The sequence below is a fragment of the Harpia harpyja genome, chromosome 3 (assembly GCF_026419915.1).
Source record: "Harpia harpyja isolate bHarHar1 chromosome 3, bHarHar1 primary haplotype, whole genome shotgun sequence".
In the NCBI taxonomy this organism is placed as follows: domain Eukaryota; kingdom Metazoa; phylum Chordata; class Aves; order Accipitriformes; family Accipitridae; genus Harpia; species Harpia harpyja.
This window is the reverse complement of record NC_068942.1, coordinates 43,287,844-43,308,966: the sequence shown is the minus strand read 5'-3', so window position 1 is coordinate 43,308,966 and position 21,123 is coordinate 43,287,844. Positions and strand designations below refer to the sequence as shown.

Sequence of the window (21,123 nt, the reverse complement as noted above, 5' to 3'; positions counted from 1 at the left end):
GGTCAGTAGCAGACACAAAAATATATCCAAATACCATGATTCAGAATCTAATGCCCTACACAGAGGCAGGCATTGTTATGGTAACATCTCTACTAAAAGATGGTCATTAAAATATTGCCACTGAACTCATTTAGTGGACTGATTGCTGACCTTGAAGTAGGGACACAGCAGCAAGATGAAATTTTGTCTTCTTGCTTCTTAAACTGTAACTATGTCTGCAAAAAAAGAAACCCAAACTACTAAAGTGTATAATCACTAGGGAAAGAATAGCAGAGACATAAAATATGAAAAGAAAAGAAAAAACAAGGGTATCGAGATTTTAGTTAGGTTGTGAGTGGACTTTGAAAACAAATCTCCTGATCATCCCCATCTACCATGCAGTGGTTCACATCAGAATGGCCTGGGAGCACACAAACATTTCCTTCACATGATGCTGAACTACATGTGCTTCAGAAGCACACCGTGTGCCTTCGAACTGCTAATTTAATTTGCAGATGAAGACTAGAGGGTAGGTCAAAGTAAAACCACAAAATGTGTATATTGTGGACAGCAAGACCTCAGCGCTGACTGTTTTGCTTTGTTTACTCCTATTAGACTGCACAACTTGCTAATGTCAGCATAGCCAGATAACAAGTTATCTGTTTTGTTTTGTATTTTACCTGGGAAGAGATATTGATATTTCTCAGCTCTAATGGTGTAATCACTTAGAGGAAGAGCTAGAAGTAGAAAATTTTGCACTGGTTGTTTATTTTTCCTTCCCATAGATAATGTGTGTAGATAAAGTAATCACAATAAAAAATTCACTTAAATAGAGATATATACATTTGTCAAGAGAAATACCAAAGTTATCCTCGCTGAAGCTGAAGGCCACATCTGCTTTCCAAATCTCTCATTTTAAATGTATGCAGAAGTTTGTCCTGCATCTTATGTGGACTGCATTAGCTTATATCCTGTTTTACTCCAGTTTTTTTGCTGTCCTGTTCCTGTACATCCTCAGGAAGCAATGGGCATCTTTTGGGCTTGGCATCTACAATTCTTAGCAAGTGTTTTGTTTTCATAATATGCTAATTTATCAATTGAGGTACTCCAAAGGCAAAGATGTTTGAAAATGAAGCGTAATGTATTATTTCATGGAAATCTTGTCTTTTCATGGATGTTTGTGCATCAGAAAGATTTATCTCAAAAAGAACAAACATTTCACATCTTATTTGTCTGGGTGCAGGTAAGTTGTAAAACCCATTAATTTTTTAAATAAGGAAGGGGAGATACCCTTCTAGCAGATTTTTTTAGCTTTTATAACCCAGTAATCAGATGAAGAATATCAAAATTTGTTAAACATGTTTCTCAAAAGCAAAATCTTATACTGTTTCATAGAATTGATTCAGCTTCTGTCTTCAGATTTCTATCTGTGTGAACAGTATATATTCATTTTAATTTTTATAGCAGCATGTTAAATTTCTTCATTCCAGGAGTACTTCAGAAAACTACCGTATGCCCGTGATGGAATACAAAGTGAATGAAGGAATGTCGTATGAATTCAAATTTCCCTTCAGAAATAATAACAAATGGCAGCGAAATGCAAGCAAAGGACAGGGACCTCATGTGGCTCAGGTACCATCCCAAATACAAAGTCCAGTAACATCTAGGATTGGCTCTGGTAAAGGAGAAGGGAAAATGCCACCCCCAGAACGAGCAGCCAACATCCCCCGAAGCATCTCTAGTGATGGGCGCCCGCTGGAGAGCCGGAGGTATGTGTCTTCTCCACAAATGGCTTTTCATTGCTGCTCAGAATCTTGTCTGGAACAAAGCACAGTAGATTTATCTAAGTATCTGAAGACTGCTTTTTACCTTGGTTTTAATTAGTCAAAAGGCAACATGAATATGAGTGAAACATTAGCCAAAAGGAAATACCTTTCCTGGCATGATTAACCACAAAATAAAGTATTATGGGATTGTTAGGCTATGTTTCTCTGTGTTTGATGGTATTCTAAAACTGCTGTGTTGTTATTTACATTTTAAATGAGTAACAGTCAAAGTTTTTTAGATCTAAGTGTTCCTGAACTTCTGCATTTTGAAGAAGTAAATCAAAATTTTAGCTTGTTTATGGGCTTGGTGGAATTGCCTAAAGCTCCCAAGGCAGAAATTGCATCTAACATGGTGTTTAGCAAGAGAACTCTGACCAGCACAGAAAGCAAATTTATCTGATTGGGGAGTATTCAAACTTTTTAGGCTAGAGAAGAGATTGTTTTAAGTTTGCGTTTCTCCAGGGTGGTTTGGGGTTTTTTATTGTTTTGGTTTTTTTAAACAGGAAAGCGATTATTATTAAGATAAAGGTATCAGGCACATCCTGTCACAGTATTTTCATTCTTTCATGGAAGAAGGTGTATTTGACAGTATTCAAATGAGCTGTCATTGTTTTGATTATCTATACAAATCTGTCACTGTCTCTGCATTTACAAAGAGATCTGTAGAGGGAAACAAGCTCGTAGCTTATATTTCTTATTTTGGACAATTCCTTAAAAAAAAGCTGTAGACATATTCTGATCGTGCTCTATGTTGCTGAAAAATATAAAGCAGTGGAAATAAGTTGCATATTGTAGAACAATTAGAGAGTTCTAATGAATTAACTTAAAAACATTTTTCATGTCCTGAAGAACTGAGGATAAAAAAAAAATAAATCAAAGGCGGTACAGCCAAGACCAAGGAAATTACCAAGGTGAAATTGAAACTTCTGAGTAGGGACACCTTGTTAAGAAATTACAATAATTGGTACGGACTTCATTTTCTTACTTTCTTTTTCATTAGACGCTATCGTATTTCTGCACTCAAACTGATTAGAGAGTGCCCCCCCAGTTATAGCTTTATGCAAGTTCAATTGATGTATACTTAAAGCTCCCATCAGTGTGAGTTGCAAAAGAAAATTTGCAACACTGAAAGCTCTAATAATTTCACAGACAACCTGATAAGATTGACTGTGAAAAAGGTTGCAGAAGCCAGTGAGACACTGGACTTAGCTCTCTAATGGTATATTTGGACCAACATAAAAATTGCATGGCTAGGCCATATCTGCCTGCTACAGCTGAAGAGATGCAGATGCTGAATTTGAAGGAATGGGAGTTGGGGTGGTGTTTGATTGTTTTTCTCCCTCTAGCGCTGTAGAATCTCACTGTAATTATGGAAGGCATAGTAATACCTGGGCAAAGTTTAAGGCAGTGGCAGAAGCTTAGATTCAGCTGAGTTGCTGTTTTTTTCAGACGCTTCCATCTCTTTGTGGTATAAACCAAAGAGTTTTGTCTAGAGCCTCAAGTTGGCTGTTCCACAACTCATACTGAGAGGAGTGAGCCTTTGACTGCACTGAGAGACGGGGTATTATTAACTGTGTTTTTCTTGTGCATAAAATCGTATGTGGGCAACATTGCACACCTAAAGTATCCAAGATTTATCCAGTCACTGGATGCTTCTAAAGGGGGGGTTATGGCCTGACAAATGTTTGCAAAGTGAAAATTACATTTCCATATACTCAGTATTTGTTTTCAAAAAGCGAAACTTTGACTTTCCATTTCCTTCATTTTCAAGGCATGTAGCTGGGGTTTTTCTCCTCCAGACATTCTTTTAAGTATTTTTTTTATTATTATTATTATTCAAAAAGGGTTCTATTGGATCTTTTCACCCTTAAAAGTATATTATCAAAGTAGCTTTTAAGTTTGGCTGGGGATTTTTTTGGATGCCTGAAAAATGTCTTCTTTCTTATCTTTCTCTCTTGTCTTTCTGGTCTGCTAAACATGTTAGTCTTGGCTGGATCAAGTTTAAATATAACAGCAGCTGCATAAGGTTAACGTGTTTCCAGTTAAAGTAAAGAAAAATATATTTTTGTCATTTTAAAGAAATACTGGAGGGAGGGGAAGCAATAAGCTCACTCTGAGACTCATTTGTCTTTTCTCTGCGTGATAAGAAAGCTTTGCTTTTGAGGAAGCTCAGATACTTCTATTCTTATTGTGTTAAATCTATAAAATTAACAAAGATGAGATTTTCATAGCCCTCTTAACTACTGTCTCATTTAATTTTTCACCACTAACTTTCATACTTCCCATAGTGTAAAGATCACACATCAGGGAGGTGCTGGAAGCTGTGCGTGTTTCTGGTGCAGGTAGCAGCAATGGTGCTCCGCCGTGCTTTGCTCCCTACGATTTGTTCTTTGCTCTGTTCTCAGTTAGTTGGGGAAATGGAGGACCAAGGGTAACCTGGTAATATGGGTACCGGGATCTGTACTGGTGGTCCCTGTGATCCAAAAAAAGCCCTCTTAATTAATATGTTTATAAACATGACCCCACCGTATACAAGATGGCTACCTGAGTGTCTGTCTCTCTGCAGCATTTATGTTCTATCGAGCAATTTTAAAGGGTTTTAGAAAAAAACACCTGGCATGGCTCATTAGCAAAGCGGTACAGATACCCTAGATTTTCTTACTACATTAGAGCTTTGCTTTCAAAAAGAAGGTACTGCCTAAGTGTCAGTGGGGCTGGAAACCTATCTGTGAAGATCAGCATCAATAATTTCAGTACTAAATTATAGCTGAAATCTCAGTTTTAATCTTCGGTTGTGGTCTACATATCCCTAGCTATCACTTGTGTTTCTGTGGTGCTGAGCCGCAGCTGAGACTTGCTGATGTTTGACTGATCTTAATACTTAGTTGTTTTGAGACTGGAGCTGGCATTTATCCCTCTCTGCTCCTGCCTTTTGACTGTATGTTCTTCATTTATTGAGCTGGGCGCTGTGACAGTGATGGCAGATCTCATCTGCCACTAAGAAACAGCGATCTATAGTTTGTGATCTATGTTTTAAGGGACGTGGCAGCTGAGAAACCCATAGTAAATTGATCCATGTGGCTCTTTGAGCTCTGAATCCGAGATGAGTTTTGGAACTAGCATGATAGCAGTCACCCAGGACTACAGGTCAGTACCATCGTTAGCTGTAGCTCTAGTAGGTGGGATTTCAAAGAATGGAATAGAGGCATTATAATATTTCTGAGGTATCAGACCTGACATGGTACTCATTTTAATGGTAACATATCAGCAATAAATCCATGAATTAATATATATTAAGTATTTAGAAAAAAACTGAAGATTTGAGGGATTTAATTTAAACAAAAACACCCTAACAGACAAGTGTTTCCCTCTTCGAGTACAAAGTGCTCTCAGAGTATAGGGAGTACAGGTGTAACTCTTTTTGAATTACACACTAGTGATATTTGACTGATGAGGTTAGAGCCTCTAAATGTGCATACTGAGTGAAATAAATTTATTTTTTACCCTTGCTGATATTTCCACTTTAGTCAATTTAACTATGTTAAAAATAAATAAAAGCTGCATTACCGGTCCTGAGAACAGGAGGATTTCACTTCATATACCTAAAAACATCTTGCCTCCCTATGGAGACTGCTGTTAGTAGGTGGGAGAGTAGCTTGCTTGACAGTCCCTGATTCTGAGAAGCCAGACAAATGCCCAGTCCTGTGCCTAACTAGCAGAGTACTTAAATTCGCCTTTATTGGATTGTCTTCATGTGTCCAACTCACTAGCTTATACTTAAACTCTCCCAGTTTCTTGTAGTATCCTGGGTCCCTGAATGTATTTGTGATTGATGTCCACATTTGTAGGCAGGAAAAATAACCCAAAACTTTATAAATCTTAAAATAAATCTCTAATGTTACTGCAACATTAAGACTGAAAAAGCTAACAATATAAATGCAATAGTCCCAAGGTATGGCTTCTTTCACAATATTAATTAGTCCACATGGGACACTATATAGCCTATAACCCAGAATAAATATCAGTGATACATAAAGTAAAATAACAATAAACCACATATATGTGAAGTATGTCAGAGCTAATGTTATTGGAGAAGATGTAGTCTTAGACCTTGATTTATTTTTTTTATTCCCCTCCCAATTTTCAGTTTGTATTTTCTACACTTGGTTTCCAGACTTTATTAAAAAAAAAACGTACAGGGAAAGGAGATGAGATAGGGTTAGATGGTAATTGCTTCTTAATTAACTTATTGTAAGCTGGAACCACTCTTAACTAAAACTTGGTTCAACAAACAGTTGAAAAGTGTGAAAACTAGTGAGCAAAGCATGCTGTTGGACTTGTGCAGTTCAGTACTGTTCTGGATGAAAGCTCAAGGCTCTCACTAGAAGATTTCTGAGCATAGTCAATATTTTAAACCAAATGGAAAACTGGATTATGGCACGACTGCAGTCAAGCACTGGCTGTAAAATTCCACAATATGGAAGTATTAGAACAATATTCATTAAAGCTGGTTTTAAGTCTTATTGAGGACTTCGGAGCACAGTCTTACCCTAAAACTTCATACTTCTTTGAACGATGCCTGTGTGTTGTCAGTGACAGTAACTGTGCCAGTAGTAGTTCATAGGTTAATTTCTGCAGATAGATTCTAGTTTAAACTGTTCCCATATTATATGAAAATACTAATCTGCTGCTGCTTGGCTTGGATCAGTGATGTTTTTCCTAATATAAACAAGCCGGTGTCTGTGCTCATCTCACCACTTGTCAAGTGAGCATTGTAGCACATGCATTGCCTACCTCACAGGGTTTGAGGATTTGTTATTTTAAAGTTTTCATAACATTCTTCAAATTAAAAGATGTACTAACATGAGATTATATATTATGCGTTTCCTGCTGGCATCAGGACCTAGAACTGGGTGTAGCAGTGGAAAACTAAAGGTTTGTTGGTACACCCGACTGTACGGCCAAACTCTTGTGTTCCAAAAACATCTGAGAAGAGCCATGCTGTGTCATGTCAAGAGTTGGTCTCTCTTGTTTGACTGGCCATCAGCAGGGACCAGGGAAAAGCATAAGAAATGCTTACAAGTATAAAGGAAGACTCCTTACCAGCTTTGACAGTCTCCTGGCTGGCTGCTGTTTAAGTTTGCCTGGAGCTGGATGCACCTGTACTGCTGTGTTTAACAGCTGTGGATGGTATCTCTTCATCCAGGTGCCTGATAATTGGTCTCTTGATAGTTCCAGGTCACTTGCTTGCTCTTTTGTCATGAGGGATAATGAATAATCATTGTTTGCTCGATCCAATATAATTCACGTTTGGACAGATTGAAGCAGATATGATAAAATTCTCTATAATCTGTGGAGCCATATAGCCTATTCAGTGTTTCTTCATAAAGAAGCCATTCTGTACCTCTGGTTGTCCTGTTGCCTGCCTCTATATCTTTTCTTGTTGTAATACATGTTTTGATGATCAAATTGAAGAAAAATATTCGAGAAGGTATACAGTGTAGTGTGAGAAGGTACAATATGACAGCATAATTACATTTTCTGTTCATTCGCTATCCCCTTCCCCAAAATTGCTGATGTTCTTTTTTCCTTTTCGAGTGGTTCGGTTTCCTTTTTAACATGAGAGCATTGAGTCAGTGTTTTCAGAGAACTGTCACATCTTGCAGTATTATCAGGATTGCAAAAATCAAACACGTGGAAGGTAAGCATGCCAGAATTAAGATTTGCTGTGCAATTTTATTCAGAACTCTTGTGTAACCGTATTTTCTGATACTTCCTTTGATTAAATTACGAGAATTTAACAGAGGACATCTGCCTCGTTCGGTTCACACAGTGGATGCAGCTCATTAAAGAAGACCTATTTAATATTTCATTTTCCTCTTCATTACTTCATCCCTTATTTACCGGATAGCACTCAAATCCTGTTGTAAAGATGCAATTACTAATTCCTAATTCCTCTAAGCTTTATAGTGGTGCCCATATAGTTTCTGAATGCTTCACGGGTATTAATTAAACTTAATTTTCAAAATTCTTGTGTGAGAGATGTCTTTGGCCCTCTTCAGATTAAGAACAAAGATAGAGAGAGAAATTATGTTCTAATCATTTGCTCTGTCTTATTTTGGGCATCTCGTATTTGGAAGTGTGCCCAGCATTGTTAATATTGTATATATTCAAATTACAGCTTCAGTTGACTTCAGCTGCTTTGATAAGTTTTCAGCTCAGAAGTAAATGGGGCCTTGGAATCAAATAAGGCCTTTGCAAAACTTGCAATTAGTGACAATGAACGTAAAATTTTCTTTAATGAGTATGCCAGTGGTCATATTGGAGTGCTGCAGCAAGTGCAAGATAAGAATTCAGTTTGCTAAGTCAGCACTGAAATGCCTTGACTATAAGGCCATCCTTTCTCTTTTGCCAGCTGGTGCCTCCTTCACTTCTGAGCTGTGCAGCTCTTGCAGGAGAAGTTGTAGCACAAAATAAAACTTTATGGGGCAAAGGTCCTAAGGGAGAAGGCACCTGTGTGTGATCATATAAAGACTAAAGACTGCCTTAGGCCATAGTCACAAAGCATGCTGGACTGACATTTTTCTTATGATGTGTATATTACATACCTATGCATACTGAAGACATGGGGAAAATTACAGCTAATGACATGGAAATTAATTTATTAAGAGCAAGATGGATGCTTTCGTTGTCTGTGTTGTCATACTAAACAAAATAAACATACACCCATCCCACTCACTGCCTTCACAAAAGATCAGTTTCTTCCCATACTTGGCAAGACTCAGCCAGTCCTTTCAGGATGAACTAGATCTGTTAGAACTAAATCATGCCTGGTATAATCCCAGTTCAATTGACTGCAATGTAATTGTATCTGTTTAATGCAATGGACGCTTGGCCTATTTTTAAATTCAATTATGGGACTCATGCACTTAAGAAGAAATTCCAAAATGGTTAAAGCTGTCTTTTGAAATAGATAATAGCTTGTTTTAGTTTGGCTTTTAATTATAAAAGACAAGCACAGAATATCTTAACTATAGGGGCATACTGCTAACACAATAGTCCTTTTGTCTTGGGAAGTGCCTTTCATCAATAGATTTCAAAGCAGCTCAAAAAGTCAATTCAAACTAATTTGCTCTAAAGTTCTTTTGTCTTATTTATGTGTTTCACATAAAATGAAACGTCTTTCACTATTAATGCTTTTTAGTGCTATTGTGAACTGTACCAACAAAATGTATTGCTGCTTTAAATAATAGGGTGTCCTATCTGACTGGTGGTTCATTGCTGTTGTTCAGACCACATTTATAATACAATTCTGTTTGCCCTCGAGGTCTTTCATCTTTCTAAATGAGTTATAACTCCATGACGTAGTTCTGCAATCTTGACATTTCCTTCTGAACAGCACTGTCACTTTTTGGTAAGGCATAGGAAGTAAAGAAAAGGCATAGCTGAATCTGAAGTGAAAATGTAAGCATTTTCCAACAGGAAATCATTTTACAGAAATTATTTGAGAAGTAATTTGTTTCCTTGCCATAAATGCTAATTTAGCATTGGGGAAAAAAGTTCATACTTTTAAACTGTGTATTGCTTTGCAAGCATAACTGAGTTTAAATGTGTGTGCCTATATAGGTGGGTGAATGCTATTGAAAGCACATACTCTTGTTGGCCGAATTTTTTTTTTTTTCCCTCTTTATAACAGTTCCACTGGGAAAATGAACTGCTTGGCTCACGGTTCCCCAAGTTTCCAACTCTTGAACTGTGTTCTTTGCAATCAAATATTTCAGAATTGTTACTTGATAAATGTGAGAAGTTAAATTCAGTTTGGTAGACTACAAAGGAATTACTGGATTTGGTATGGTACTTCTGATGGTCAGGCGTTAGATCATTCCTTTCTTGTCTGGGAAAAAGAGTTACTATTAGTCATATGCACTTTATGAAATTCCACATTATCAAGATGTTTGATCCATTCCTACTGCTCTTTCCATTTTAAGATTTTGTTAGTTTACTGCTTTTTTGCAAACTACTGAAGGGCGACAAATGCACATTTGGTATATATACACACGCACGCACTCTTTGGATAGATACGCATACATAAGTAACATTAATCAGTGCAATATTTTTTTCATTTTCAAAAGAGTTTTTGAACTTTAAAAGTTCTTACAGTATTGTGGTGAGAGCTGATTAAAATCTGCCACTCCTTTACAGGTAGAGGTGAAGTGGCTAGGCTAAGATCTTGTAAATCCCCAGACCCAAGTTGTGTACTGAGGCAACTATCTGTGTTTCACTGAAGTCAATATGCATTTTTTTAAATGTTAAAAGTTAAGTTGCTATTTAACTTGTGTAAGTTATAGTATTTTTCCTAGTTAAAATAAGTAAAGGTTTGCGTTCACAGTAGGATTTTGATGTTCATGGATGGCGTAATTCAAACTCCATTTAAATCACTGCAGAAGTTCTGAATGCCTTCAGTCACCACTGAGTAGAACAAAGAACTAGGTAGCAGCAGTGAATTCAGCTGGGGTTTGGGAAACGAAATGCACAAAGCAGAAAATGATCTAAAAAAGCCTTCAACTACAGAACAGGATATACGAGTTGAGCAGTATAAGCCTGCTGCTTCCAGCCATTCTGCCCATGTGTTGCAATTCTAGCCCATTTATTTGCTGTACGGTTATTCTGACAGGAGAAGGCTTCATATGACTCAGGTGTGTATTTTCAAACAAGAGTTCTGGTATGTTGAGATAGTTTTATATTAGAATGTTAAGTTTTTAGAGGGGAGGTTAAGGTATTTATAAATAACATTACATTTTTTAGTCCTTGTGATTTAATGTGGACAAGTTTGGTGGCATAGAGATAGGCTTGATACTCTTGACAGAGTTTGCAAAGACAGCCACTACAGTTAGTTTAAATTCCAGGCAAGAGTTTGTTTTGAGAATTGTTAATATTTTGTTCTGTTTGGTATTTGGGTGAGGAATGTCATGCTTCATTATTCATTACAAGCAATGTGTAAAAACAGATCAGGACTTTAGAAACTGGGATGTTTTCATAGTGTGTGCTGGGATTTTCCTCCCACACTTGCCTCTCTTCGTTTACTCCCCTGCATCCAGCTTTTTACAGCTGATTTTCCACGGTTTCCAATAGATTAATAAGGGGAAAATGTCTGATCCTTCAACTGACTTAATTTCTACTGTCTTCGTGATGCCATGTTGTTTGCTGATGTGACAATTTGCAGGATGTTGTCCATCATGCTTTGCGTTATGCTATTGCTGATTCAACTGGTTCATTTGTTCTGAACAGGTTGTCTCCCAGTTCTGATGTCTACGTCACAGTTTCATCCATTGCCTTAGCACGATCGCAACAGTGTCGTAATTCTCCAAGCAACTTATCATCCTCAAGTGAGACTGGCTCTGGTGGGGGCACATACAGACAAAAATCTATGCCAGAAGGGTAGGCACCAGACTTTTTTTTCATATTTTTTTAGGCAGTTTTTTTGTTCTCTGTTCCATTTGTTGTAATGTATATTAAACTAAAGGACAGCTTCCAGCCTCCTGTCAGCTGTTGTTTACATGCATTAAAACATGTTTGTTTTCAAATATCACTGTCATGCTTCTTGAAAAAGTCAGTTTTAAAAATCCCTTGCTTCCACCTTTTCGCTTTGCGACCTAACCTCTCTCTCTGATCTTAGTCTACAACTGCTCAGGTTACTATACAAAGGGACCATTATGTATTTAAAAATCTTCATTAAAGGTACTGGTTTCATGTTGCAAATTGCTTCATTTCACAGATTTAGATTCTAAAATAAACTAAGTAATAGGTTTGGGACTTTGCAGTCTGTGCTAATAGTTGAAGCAAAGTAGTGTTGAGTGCAACTAAGACTTCAGACATGTAGGCACAAAAGTGTTAAGTAATCTACAGCTAGCATCTTTTTCACATATTCACAGTCATCCTGTTTTAAGGCGTGCTCTTCCAACTTTCCAGAAAACTTCAAACTCTCTGAAGCAATCCAAAGTCAACGTAAGGGGCAACTTGCAGAGGAGGAAATTAAATCTGTATCATTTTCAGAGAGCACTGAAAGGAGCAATAAATCAAGCATCTCCAAGTAGGGAAAAAAATAATTGGCAGCAGGAGAGCTGTCTACCACATTCCAAATTACTTCCTATAGAGAAGATGAAGGGGCAAAACTGCTGATAGTTCACACTGCAAAGCTTCCCTCTGAAGTCATCTTGAGTACGTTGCAGGTCATTGTGTGTAATTAATTCTGGTTTGGGTCTTTTATAAAGTAAAAGTATCTTTTTCGCTATTATATAAAAATATATTAGTAGTAAGATTAAATACCAGTTGTCAGGAACTGCTTAGCACAAGGCACTGTCTTCTGCCTGTTAAGGTGCCTGTAAGGGGACACTGCTCTGTGTCAGCCCTGAGAATGCTCGTGGTTCTGAGCATGTGTTTGAACAAGTGCTGCTTCTTGCTCCAGAGCACTGAAGATTTGTCCTCCCTGTCCTTCTCCTTGCAGCTTAGTTTGAGTTTTTCTGAAGAGGCCATCTCTTCTCTGCTGCACATCTTCATGAAGGCTTTGATTCATGAGACTATCAGGCCTGTTCAGGTCATTATTTAAGTTTGTGCTTAAGTCCTGCTGACATCAGGAGATTTGCTCTAAACCCATTAAAGTTTGCTGTAAGGAAACTAAATAGAATTGTGTCCAGAGCTCTGCAGCTGGAAAAAGCACTTAACCTCTTCATACACTGCATACTTCCTGGCTCATTCATGCCAGCAGCACTTATATGTTGCCTTGAATTCTGAAGAGCAGCTTGTGCTCCCAATAGCTTGTCTGCTCTTTTCCAACTACCTCATTTGCTCTACAAAAAAGGTATTGCTGCTGTATGTCCTTAGACCATCACAACTCTAACTGCTTGAATAGGAAGGGATTTTCAGACACGCTGGGGTTTTTGTTTTGAGTTGGCCTCAGAGCACACCAGCACCCATACCAACCCTTTTCCATCTTTTAAGTTAATTATACACATATGTTCACTACAGCATTCTTTGAGCATTTTGCAAGTTCAGCAGAGATGTGTCCTAGAAACATTGCCTATACAGTCTTTTTGGTTTTGAAGTGTTAATTTAGTGCAAGGAAACACTGCTTAAATGGAATAATGAATGAAGTAATTAATATGTGAACTTTGTATGTTCCCTATTGGATGCTTTTTAAAAAAAGAAAAATCACTTATTAAACTCCAGTTATTTGACTATTATGTTCTGTTCTTATAGGAAAAGCACTTTGCCTCCCATACTGTCCTTGTACACATGAATCATATTTACTCAGGACTTTCCAAACATTTTCTGCTAGGCTAAATGGAAAGCATGAAAAATGTAATTATGAAGGAAGCTTTACCTTGCCTCAATAAGCAAAGTAATGTCTGTCACATTACTAAAAATCATTGCAGTTCCATGTGCATCTTCTGTTGAGATTCGTCTGAGACACCAGATTGCCAGATGTAGGGATGTTGGATGTACCAGGTAGCGCTGGTCAGTGATTAACCCATATATGTTGTTAAAATAGGGGAGAGAGATTGTAGCATTCAATTGCTAAGATGTTGGAGAGAAGGATGGGCTGGAGTAGGGGCCAAGGGGCACCATGTCCTGAAGGTAATCTTCTTGAGGTGAGGCTCCAGTGTGCTCTAGGTATGCCAGTCCCTGAGATTTCCCAGTGCAGGAAATCTCAACTGCATAATTTGTGTATACATTTCTTTCTTGTTGCATGATCTGACAGATTTGGAAAGTTTGTGAAACTTAAATGACTGGAAGCATGGGTGTGAGTCCAACTTCTGTCAGACACTGGTAAGAGCAGTAACTGCTGCCTCTTCTAGATTATTGGCCCATATTCTAAGCTGGGTATAGGCAAAAACTTCACTGCCTTTGAGAATATCCAGATTGGTCTTGATGTATGTATGTGTGTTTCGTATACTTATCCTGTGTTTCCCTGAAAGTACATATATGTAACAAATGATTGTAGAATGTAAAATTGAAATTCAAAAATACCAAAATAATGAGTTTCTTCTTATGACACACAGATATATATATAAAATGTATATTTAAACAATTTCACTGTTCTTTTAATCCAGATAGATTTCTCCTTTGAGTTTTTGGGTTCATTCCTACATACCCTAATGGGCTATATATTTAAGCAGCATAGAGTATAGCACCATGTGCATTTATTATTCCTGCTTTTAAATAGTCCACTTCCTGTAAAAAAGGCAATCTAAAGACATTTCTTGCTGCTCAATTAGTAGAGCAATGATTTTAATGAAATAAAATTAGAAACATGGTGGTTTTGTACACCTCTAATCTTGAAAAAAAGATCCCACATCATAAAATATGCCAAATGCAGAATTGACTGATTTTATACATATGAACATTATGGAGTTTAGGTAAGAGGGCAATGCATAGAAAGTAAAATATTGATGCAGCGCAACTTTATTGCATCAAGGTTTCTTGGGGTTTTGACTTTTTCTTTTAGGTACAAACTTCTAGTTATTTTATCATGAAAAGATAATCTTCCCAAAATACAAGTCTTAGGAGTTCAAAAATTACCTCAGATCAGTGCTTAAAGAATCAATCAGCTTTTGAAATGTTGTGTTCAGACTTTTTATGCATCTGTTGAATTGGTACTGAGTCATCATGTTTAATTTAGGTATTTGATTAAGTGAAATCCTAGCTAGTCTGTGTGAATAAAAAAGGAAAAGCATTACTCACTTCATGCAATTTCAGTTTAAATTGTATTCAGAAGGCAGATATATCCAGGTGGTGTTCACTTTTTTTTTATTCATCAAACTGTATGTTGGCTATACCAGGGAGCGGTGAACAAAAGGGAAGTAGAGTCATGTTTGGGTAAAATTTAGAAGGCCCAGATTTCAGAATGTGGCATTTTGGAGCTGTGCTGCATGTACAGGCATGTTCCAGCTGCTTATCTTTAAGGATGGGAGTGGGATTTTGTTGTTCTGAGTCATATGATGTTTCTTCAGCAGGTTCATTTGAGTTAACGAGTACGTGAACTTTCAAATGGGATAACCACATTGAGCTTGTTCTGACAGCTGGGCAGATGTCTGTTTTACACTGGAGGTCGTGTGGGGCAGTCTGTAGCTAGTAGAGTGAGTAGAAAGCGCAGTTTGGGTATTTTATTTTCTGTTATTATGTTAGACACTTAAAGCTAGAGAAACTCCTTTATAGATATAGAATATATCAGCTTGTTGTAATTCTTTTGTGTGTTACTGTGTGCATGTAGAGTTTGGGGAATTTTTTTTCCTTCAGGGTATGTCTGATTAAAAAAAAAAAAAAACAACCTCAGAAATGCATTATTCTTGACGAATTCTTAATGATTGATCTGCTAATGCTGAATCCAACTATAATTCTTATAGACTTGTAAGTGTTTTATATGTAATACAGAATTATAGATGTAACTCTTACAGGCTTTTAGGCATATGAAGGCATGTAAACTTCGGTACAGCACAGAGACACTGTGTATCTCCTTTATCATTAGATTGTTCCCCTAAGTTTACTATATCTTTATTGAGCTTCCGAATTCTATCTGACTAATCTAGCAGGATTTACAAAGTCCATTGAACAGAGTTTTCCTTTTGCTCTGTATGCTTTATTCTACAGCAACAGGTATACATGTCTTGCTGCTTTTGTACAGCTGTATTTAGTTTACGCTAGTCCACTCAAATTATTTTATGATCAAATAACTTAATAATTTACAGAATTTATAACCCCCACATTTTGGGAATCCATAACCAATACAGTCAACTTTATAAATGGTTATTTAAAATATTTGGCCGTGTAATATTGTCCCAAATGAATCTATGTTGTTTGCATGTATGTCTGTACTACCTAGGTATGACCTTACTAGTCTTCTGCTTAGAACCCAGGAAAGTGGCTGAGATCCATGGGATTGTCCCAACAAACTTTCTGATGCTCACTTTGACTAGTTTGACGTAATGCTTTCACAGTTAAAAGGATCCATCCTTGGTATCTTTTCCCGATAAACACACCTCATTTCCCTATGTGGCTTTTATCCAGACTTTCAAGTTTTACTCATTGTGGTCAGTTTTCTGTAACCATGTAATGGTCTGGTCACCTTTCCATGTAAACATCTATGTAAATGAAGACTAATAATTTTATTTCTGGATGTTTTGGTCTGTTTTATTTAATTGCATGTACTGTAACCAGATGTTCTTGATCAAAGATGCTCAATAAATTAATGTGTACTGTAATCTTATGCATTAAAGGTGCTAAATGGGTCCTGAGAGCTGCCACAAAAGTTAAATGGAAAAGCCATATAAATCCCTTAAGCAGTTGTTCTATGCATTGGTCTGCCCTGTTGTTTGCCACTAGCTTCTTAGAAGTGCTCTTTTTCCCTTATGTGAGATTTATGCATGTTTAAAATCATTATCTGCTTTGTTTTTTGGGGTGTTACAACAGGTTTGGAATTAGCCGTAGATCCCCTGCTTCCATTGACAGGCAGAACACGCAATCAGATACAGGTGGTAGCGGCAAATCCACACCCAGCTGGCAAAGAAGTGAGGATAGTATCGCTGACCAGATGGGTAGGTAATTAATTCTTTACAATGTGAGCAAGTGGTGCTAACCACAAGGTGACTTTGGCAATACTTCTCCATGCAGAGCGAGAACCCTCTTAAGCACTGTTTTTTCAGTGTCTTTGAAAGTTAACCTTGTTCATCAGGAGGAATAATTAGGTCTGGAACATGTACTAGCTTGGGCAGTCTGTTTCCTTGAGACCTATGAGTATCACCTGAGGAAGAACTGATTTCAGTTCTTCATTTGATTGTGGGACTAAATCTACCTTAATGCTCTTACCCTGAAAAACTCTGTCCTTTTAGAAGCAGTTGGGTACACACACTTACTAATTTGTCTTGCTGTCGAGGACTTGTTTGACCTCACCTACTCTACCGAGTGACTTGGCTTAGTTTAATTTTTGCTTAGTTTGTCTAAAGTGCTTGTGATGCTCCCTTTCAAATGGTGCTATATAAATGCAAATTGATTGTTTGATCATTGAAGCTATAAAAATAGCATGTACAAAATGGAAAAAATGCAATTAAAGTTTAAATAGTGAAGTAAATCTATAGCTTGGTAATCACCTTCCACCAGCATATACATTTTCATTGCAGTTGGCAATTAAGCTGTCAGCTGAGGGAACATATTAACTACATAAAACAGCTGGGTGCTGAGAATTTGCATTGTTAAGCCTTCATTTGAAGTTTTTGCACATAGACCTTTTGCTACAGCTATGGCTTGACTCGAGTGGATATCATTGAGAGAGACTGACACCAATGGAAATGTCCTGTCTACAAACAGCGTTGATCCAATGTGATGACCATGGTCAAAATTGCTAGATGGGTTTTTTCTAACTTTGTTACCATAGATTAAACAATTCGATACTTTTTCTATTGCGCATATAGATAGATCATTTTACTGCATCACAGCTTTTGTTCTATATAAGTGGCTGGTGTTGAACACAGAATAGGGTTCAGGGAGATCAGCAGGAGTTTGCTGAGGCACATGCCAACCTCAGGTTCTGGAGATGTACTTTGTTCACACACCTTCACAACCTCAGTGAGCTGTGCCTTGTTATTGAAGCCATCTGTCAGTCCCTCCGTCACAACTCCCCCCATACTTCTCACTACAAAGCTGTGATTATACTGATCTGCAGTTCTCATTTTGACAGAACGATTTTTTATCACATATGTTTTGATACTGTGTGATGGTGACGACAAATCTAAAACTGATCTTTTGCTCAGCATGACTTTTGCAGACAAACAGTTGGGTGTTGGTGCTGGCACTGAGTGGAGCTGCCAGCAAGTTCTGTTCTACAATGTCAGGTGTCACCATATTAGCAAAACAAATAAATAAGGCCAAAAAGAACAGGAAAAATTGTGTGGTAGAAGAGATGGCTCCGGCATTTGGCAAAAGCTGAGAAATGCATACTGATATATAATCCCTATATTTTATCTCTTGTTTATTGTCCTACATTCATAGAGTTGCAGTTGGAAGCTGTATCTCTGACTGGAGACTTTAATGCCAGTCTGGTGAATCTAGGTGAAAGTTTGGTTCTGTGACAAATAAGCACATTTCCACTTGGGATGATCTGTCTCAAGGTAAATAAGGCATTAGGTGCAATGAATCCACATGCTCACTCCTTCCTGGCCCATTCTTAGCTACAGAAGACCTTTGTTCTGTGTACACCGACACTGCTTCCTACCACTTGCTAGGGGGAATCAAGTTTGGGTTTGGGGGTTTTTCTACTATTATTATTTTTTTATATTAAAACCCCACACTTTTTCATTTGTTTTTATAAAAGCTAGTAATGCTGCAGATGAAGATGAACAAACTGTAGCTGTGTTGGGGAAAGCACTGCTAATTACCATGGGTATTGTTAAGTACTTGATGTTCATAATAAGCACATATTCTACTTAAAATCAGCACTTTTAGAAGTGCAGAACATTGCATAACCACAGGAGGGAAAATACATGTAAGAAGTCACAACTGAGAGAGATTCTTCTAAAATACTGACCTTGGGCTCCAAAAAGGCAAATACCTACCTGACAGGCTGTGTCTGAACACTGTCTAGACCTCCTTATTTATCTCCTGGAAAAAAATAAGTTTAATTGGCAAAGAACACCCCTATGAGTGTCCATGTAAGACGAGTGATTTGAATTCCATCCAATTTTGTCAGGTTTAGTTTAATAAGTATTCCTTTTGTACATCTAGGCAGTTTCCACATTCACAGCCAGCAATTTTTAAGGGGATATTGTGATTTCAACACATTTTTGCTGTCTCTTCAATTAGAAAATGTTTATTTAACTCACCTTAACTTTGACAAGAAATATGCACAGTAGTTGTATTGGAGAAAATGTGTTCATGTAAGTGATCGCTGTAGACTTTTGCTATTGCTCTGCCTTGTGTAGAATACAATTTAAGGACATGTGGATCTTCAGGTTTTTTAATCTCTGGCCCACAGGCAATGTGCATATAGAGATGCAATGTCAATACACTGTGAAAATGAATATTCCGCTGCTTTAATGCTCTGATACAGTGCTGTTGGAGGACAGTGGGGGCATGATACCATTCAAGTTGTCCTAACAAAAGTCAGGATGGTGGCTGCTGGTTTTTCGTGAAGTCTTACTGATTTACGCCAAGCAGGAATGGGCCCTCACTTACCTGTGTTTTGTCACAATATGTATTTTTTTATTTGGAATGAATTTCGTATTAGGTATCCAAAGTTTTTGGCTAATGGTAGTATTGGAAAAATTGCAGTGTAAAATTAGGTTACACATTTTCTTAGTTTGTTGCACTGCATATGCTCTTCAGTACATCATTGTGTGCTGTATTGCAGAACCAACATGCCATCTCCCAGCAGTATCAAAAGTACTGCCATCCTTCAGAGAAAGCCCCAGTGGAAGACTGATGAGACAGGATCCTGTGGTTCACTTGTCTCCAAATAAGCAGGGTCATGTAAGTTATCCTAAAAAAGGAATTATTTAATGTTTTTGCCTTTGCTCCGCAAGCTCTTGATACCAAAAGTGTTGTTCAAAGTTATATTTAGAGTGTCAGTTAAAAAAAGAAAGAAAAAAATCTTCAAGCCCTGTTCCCTACTAGAACATGGAGGAAGCAGTAGAGCAGACCTGTTGCTCCCTGAATCCTACAGAAGCTAAGCACAGCCTACAGAAATACTTATTGGTTAATAAAGTTTTGTTGCCAGTTGAACAGCAACTTCTTATCTGTTATCTTGTGATAAGTAGAGGATTTGTGGGAGTTTACAAAGCTATTCCTAGGCCTCACATACAAGACTTAAAGTTTACTAATATATTTTATAATGCAACACTCGGAAAGCTGCTGCTTTGAAACAGAATAGTGATCTTGCTTTGGGGTCTGTATTTTCTCCATTTTCCTCATCTAGTGTAACTATTATTTCCTTTCCATAACCTACCTTGCACACTGTTGGAAGACTTTGTCTGAAAGGTCTGCTGGAATCCTGCTGAAAAAAAAATCTTTCTTGTTTTATTCATGTTTAAGGTCTAAATGGTAAATTCTGCCTTTCTGTCTCTGCAGAGTTAGAAATGAACACCTTGTTGGAGACTGTTACTTCCTGATTTACATACAGAGAGATAGATAAATGCAGTAATGCTCATAAAGTTAAAATGTCTTGAAAATTATTTAGATCACTAGAATAAAAAAAAAAGCACCCTTTAAACTTTAAATTACTCAGCTGTATGGCTTGTTTTTTTATTTATTTGTACAATCAGCTAAAAGATGGAGTTGTGTTGCGTGATTATACTGAAAGTATTAGTTGCATTTATTTAGGTGTGAGAAAGTCTTTAATTAGTTCCTGTTACTTGCTCCTGCTTACCAGCATTCTTCTTTCAATACGATTGGCAGTGTTGCTTTTAGGTTATTAATTCATAACAGCACATCTTTATTATTTTAAAAAACAAAACAAAACAAACACACACCCCCTAAAAAAAAAAAAAAAAGAAAAAAAACCCAACCAAGAACAAAGCACCAAAATATCACCACCACACCTCCACACCTGTCTTCATATTCTTTGGAGCGCAAACTAATTTTTATATTTAGATTGACCTGTTTTCCATGAGATGTATTTGACCATATAATGATGTAATACATAACTCATTAGCTTGCGTGCAAAGTGCAGCACTGGAATTATTAATGCTTGCATTCTTCTCATTTAGTCATTGTTAAAGAAGATCTTTATTATGTGAACAGATGGATGGGGGGAGTGATGTAGTTCCTAATGAAGAGCAGTAACTTTAACTGGAGATAACTAGGAGTCCAGATCAACTTACTTAATACTCCTCCTGTTTTTCTGTCAATTCTTGCTTTAGTATAATAAGAAGCGTGGATGCTGAGACTTCTTGCTCTCAGTATACATCCATTCTCTGTTTTCCCTCTTTTCCAGTGAAAACAGAAACAGTATCTTTGTATTTGGCTGGGATCTCTGCCCATGGCTGTTCAGTGAAACTCCAGGGGTAGACAAATAGGAAAGGTGGTTCTAAGTCTCCTTTCCATCCCATCCCTTATTCCTAGGCTATCTGGTCACCAAACAAGTCCATTGCCTACTGAAAAACGCTTCAGTTCTGATTATATAGATGATCAGGACTTAGATAAATTCCGTAGATGGAAACTAAAATTAAGGAATCCACATGGATATAAATACCCAAAGGTAGGTGAGCTACTAAGCAATGATGAGTGTATGGCAAGAAATTCTTCCTGTAATGGGGTGTTCCACCCACTATGG

At 37.3% G+C, this 21,123-nt stretch overlaps 1 protein-coding gene across 6 annotated transcripts in view; it reads left to right on the top strand.

Moving 5' to 3' along the window:
• SIPA1L1 (signal induced proliferation associated 1 like 1) overlaps nucleotides 1–21,123 on the top strand; it is a 230,561-nt gene that overhangs the window by 188,044 nt on the left and 21,394 nt on the right. For all 6 annotated transcript variants that reach the window (XM_052782299.1, XM_052782296.1, XM_052782302.1 and 3 more), the window contains 4 exons: nucleotides 1,470–1,748; nucleotides 11,094–11,243; nucleotides 16,272–16,396; nucleotides 19,204–19,322. In XM_052782299.1, the coding sequence (XP_052638259.1) occupies nucleotides 1,470–1,748; nucleotides 11,094–11,243; nucleotides 16,272–16,396; nucleotides 19,204–19,322 (673 nt within the window). The remainder of the gene's footprint in view (nucleotides 1–1,469; nucleotides 1,749–11,093; nucleotides 11,244–16,271; nucleotides 16,397–19,203; nucleotides 19,323–21,123) is intronic.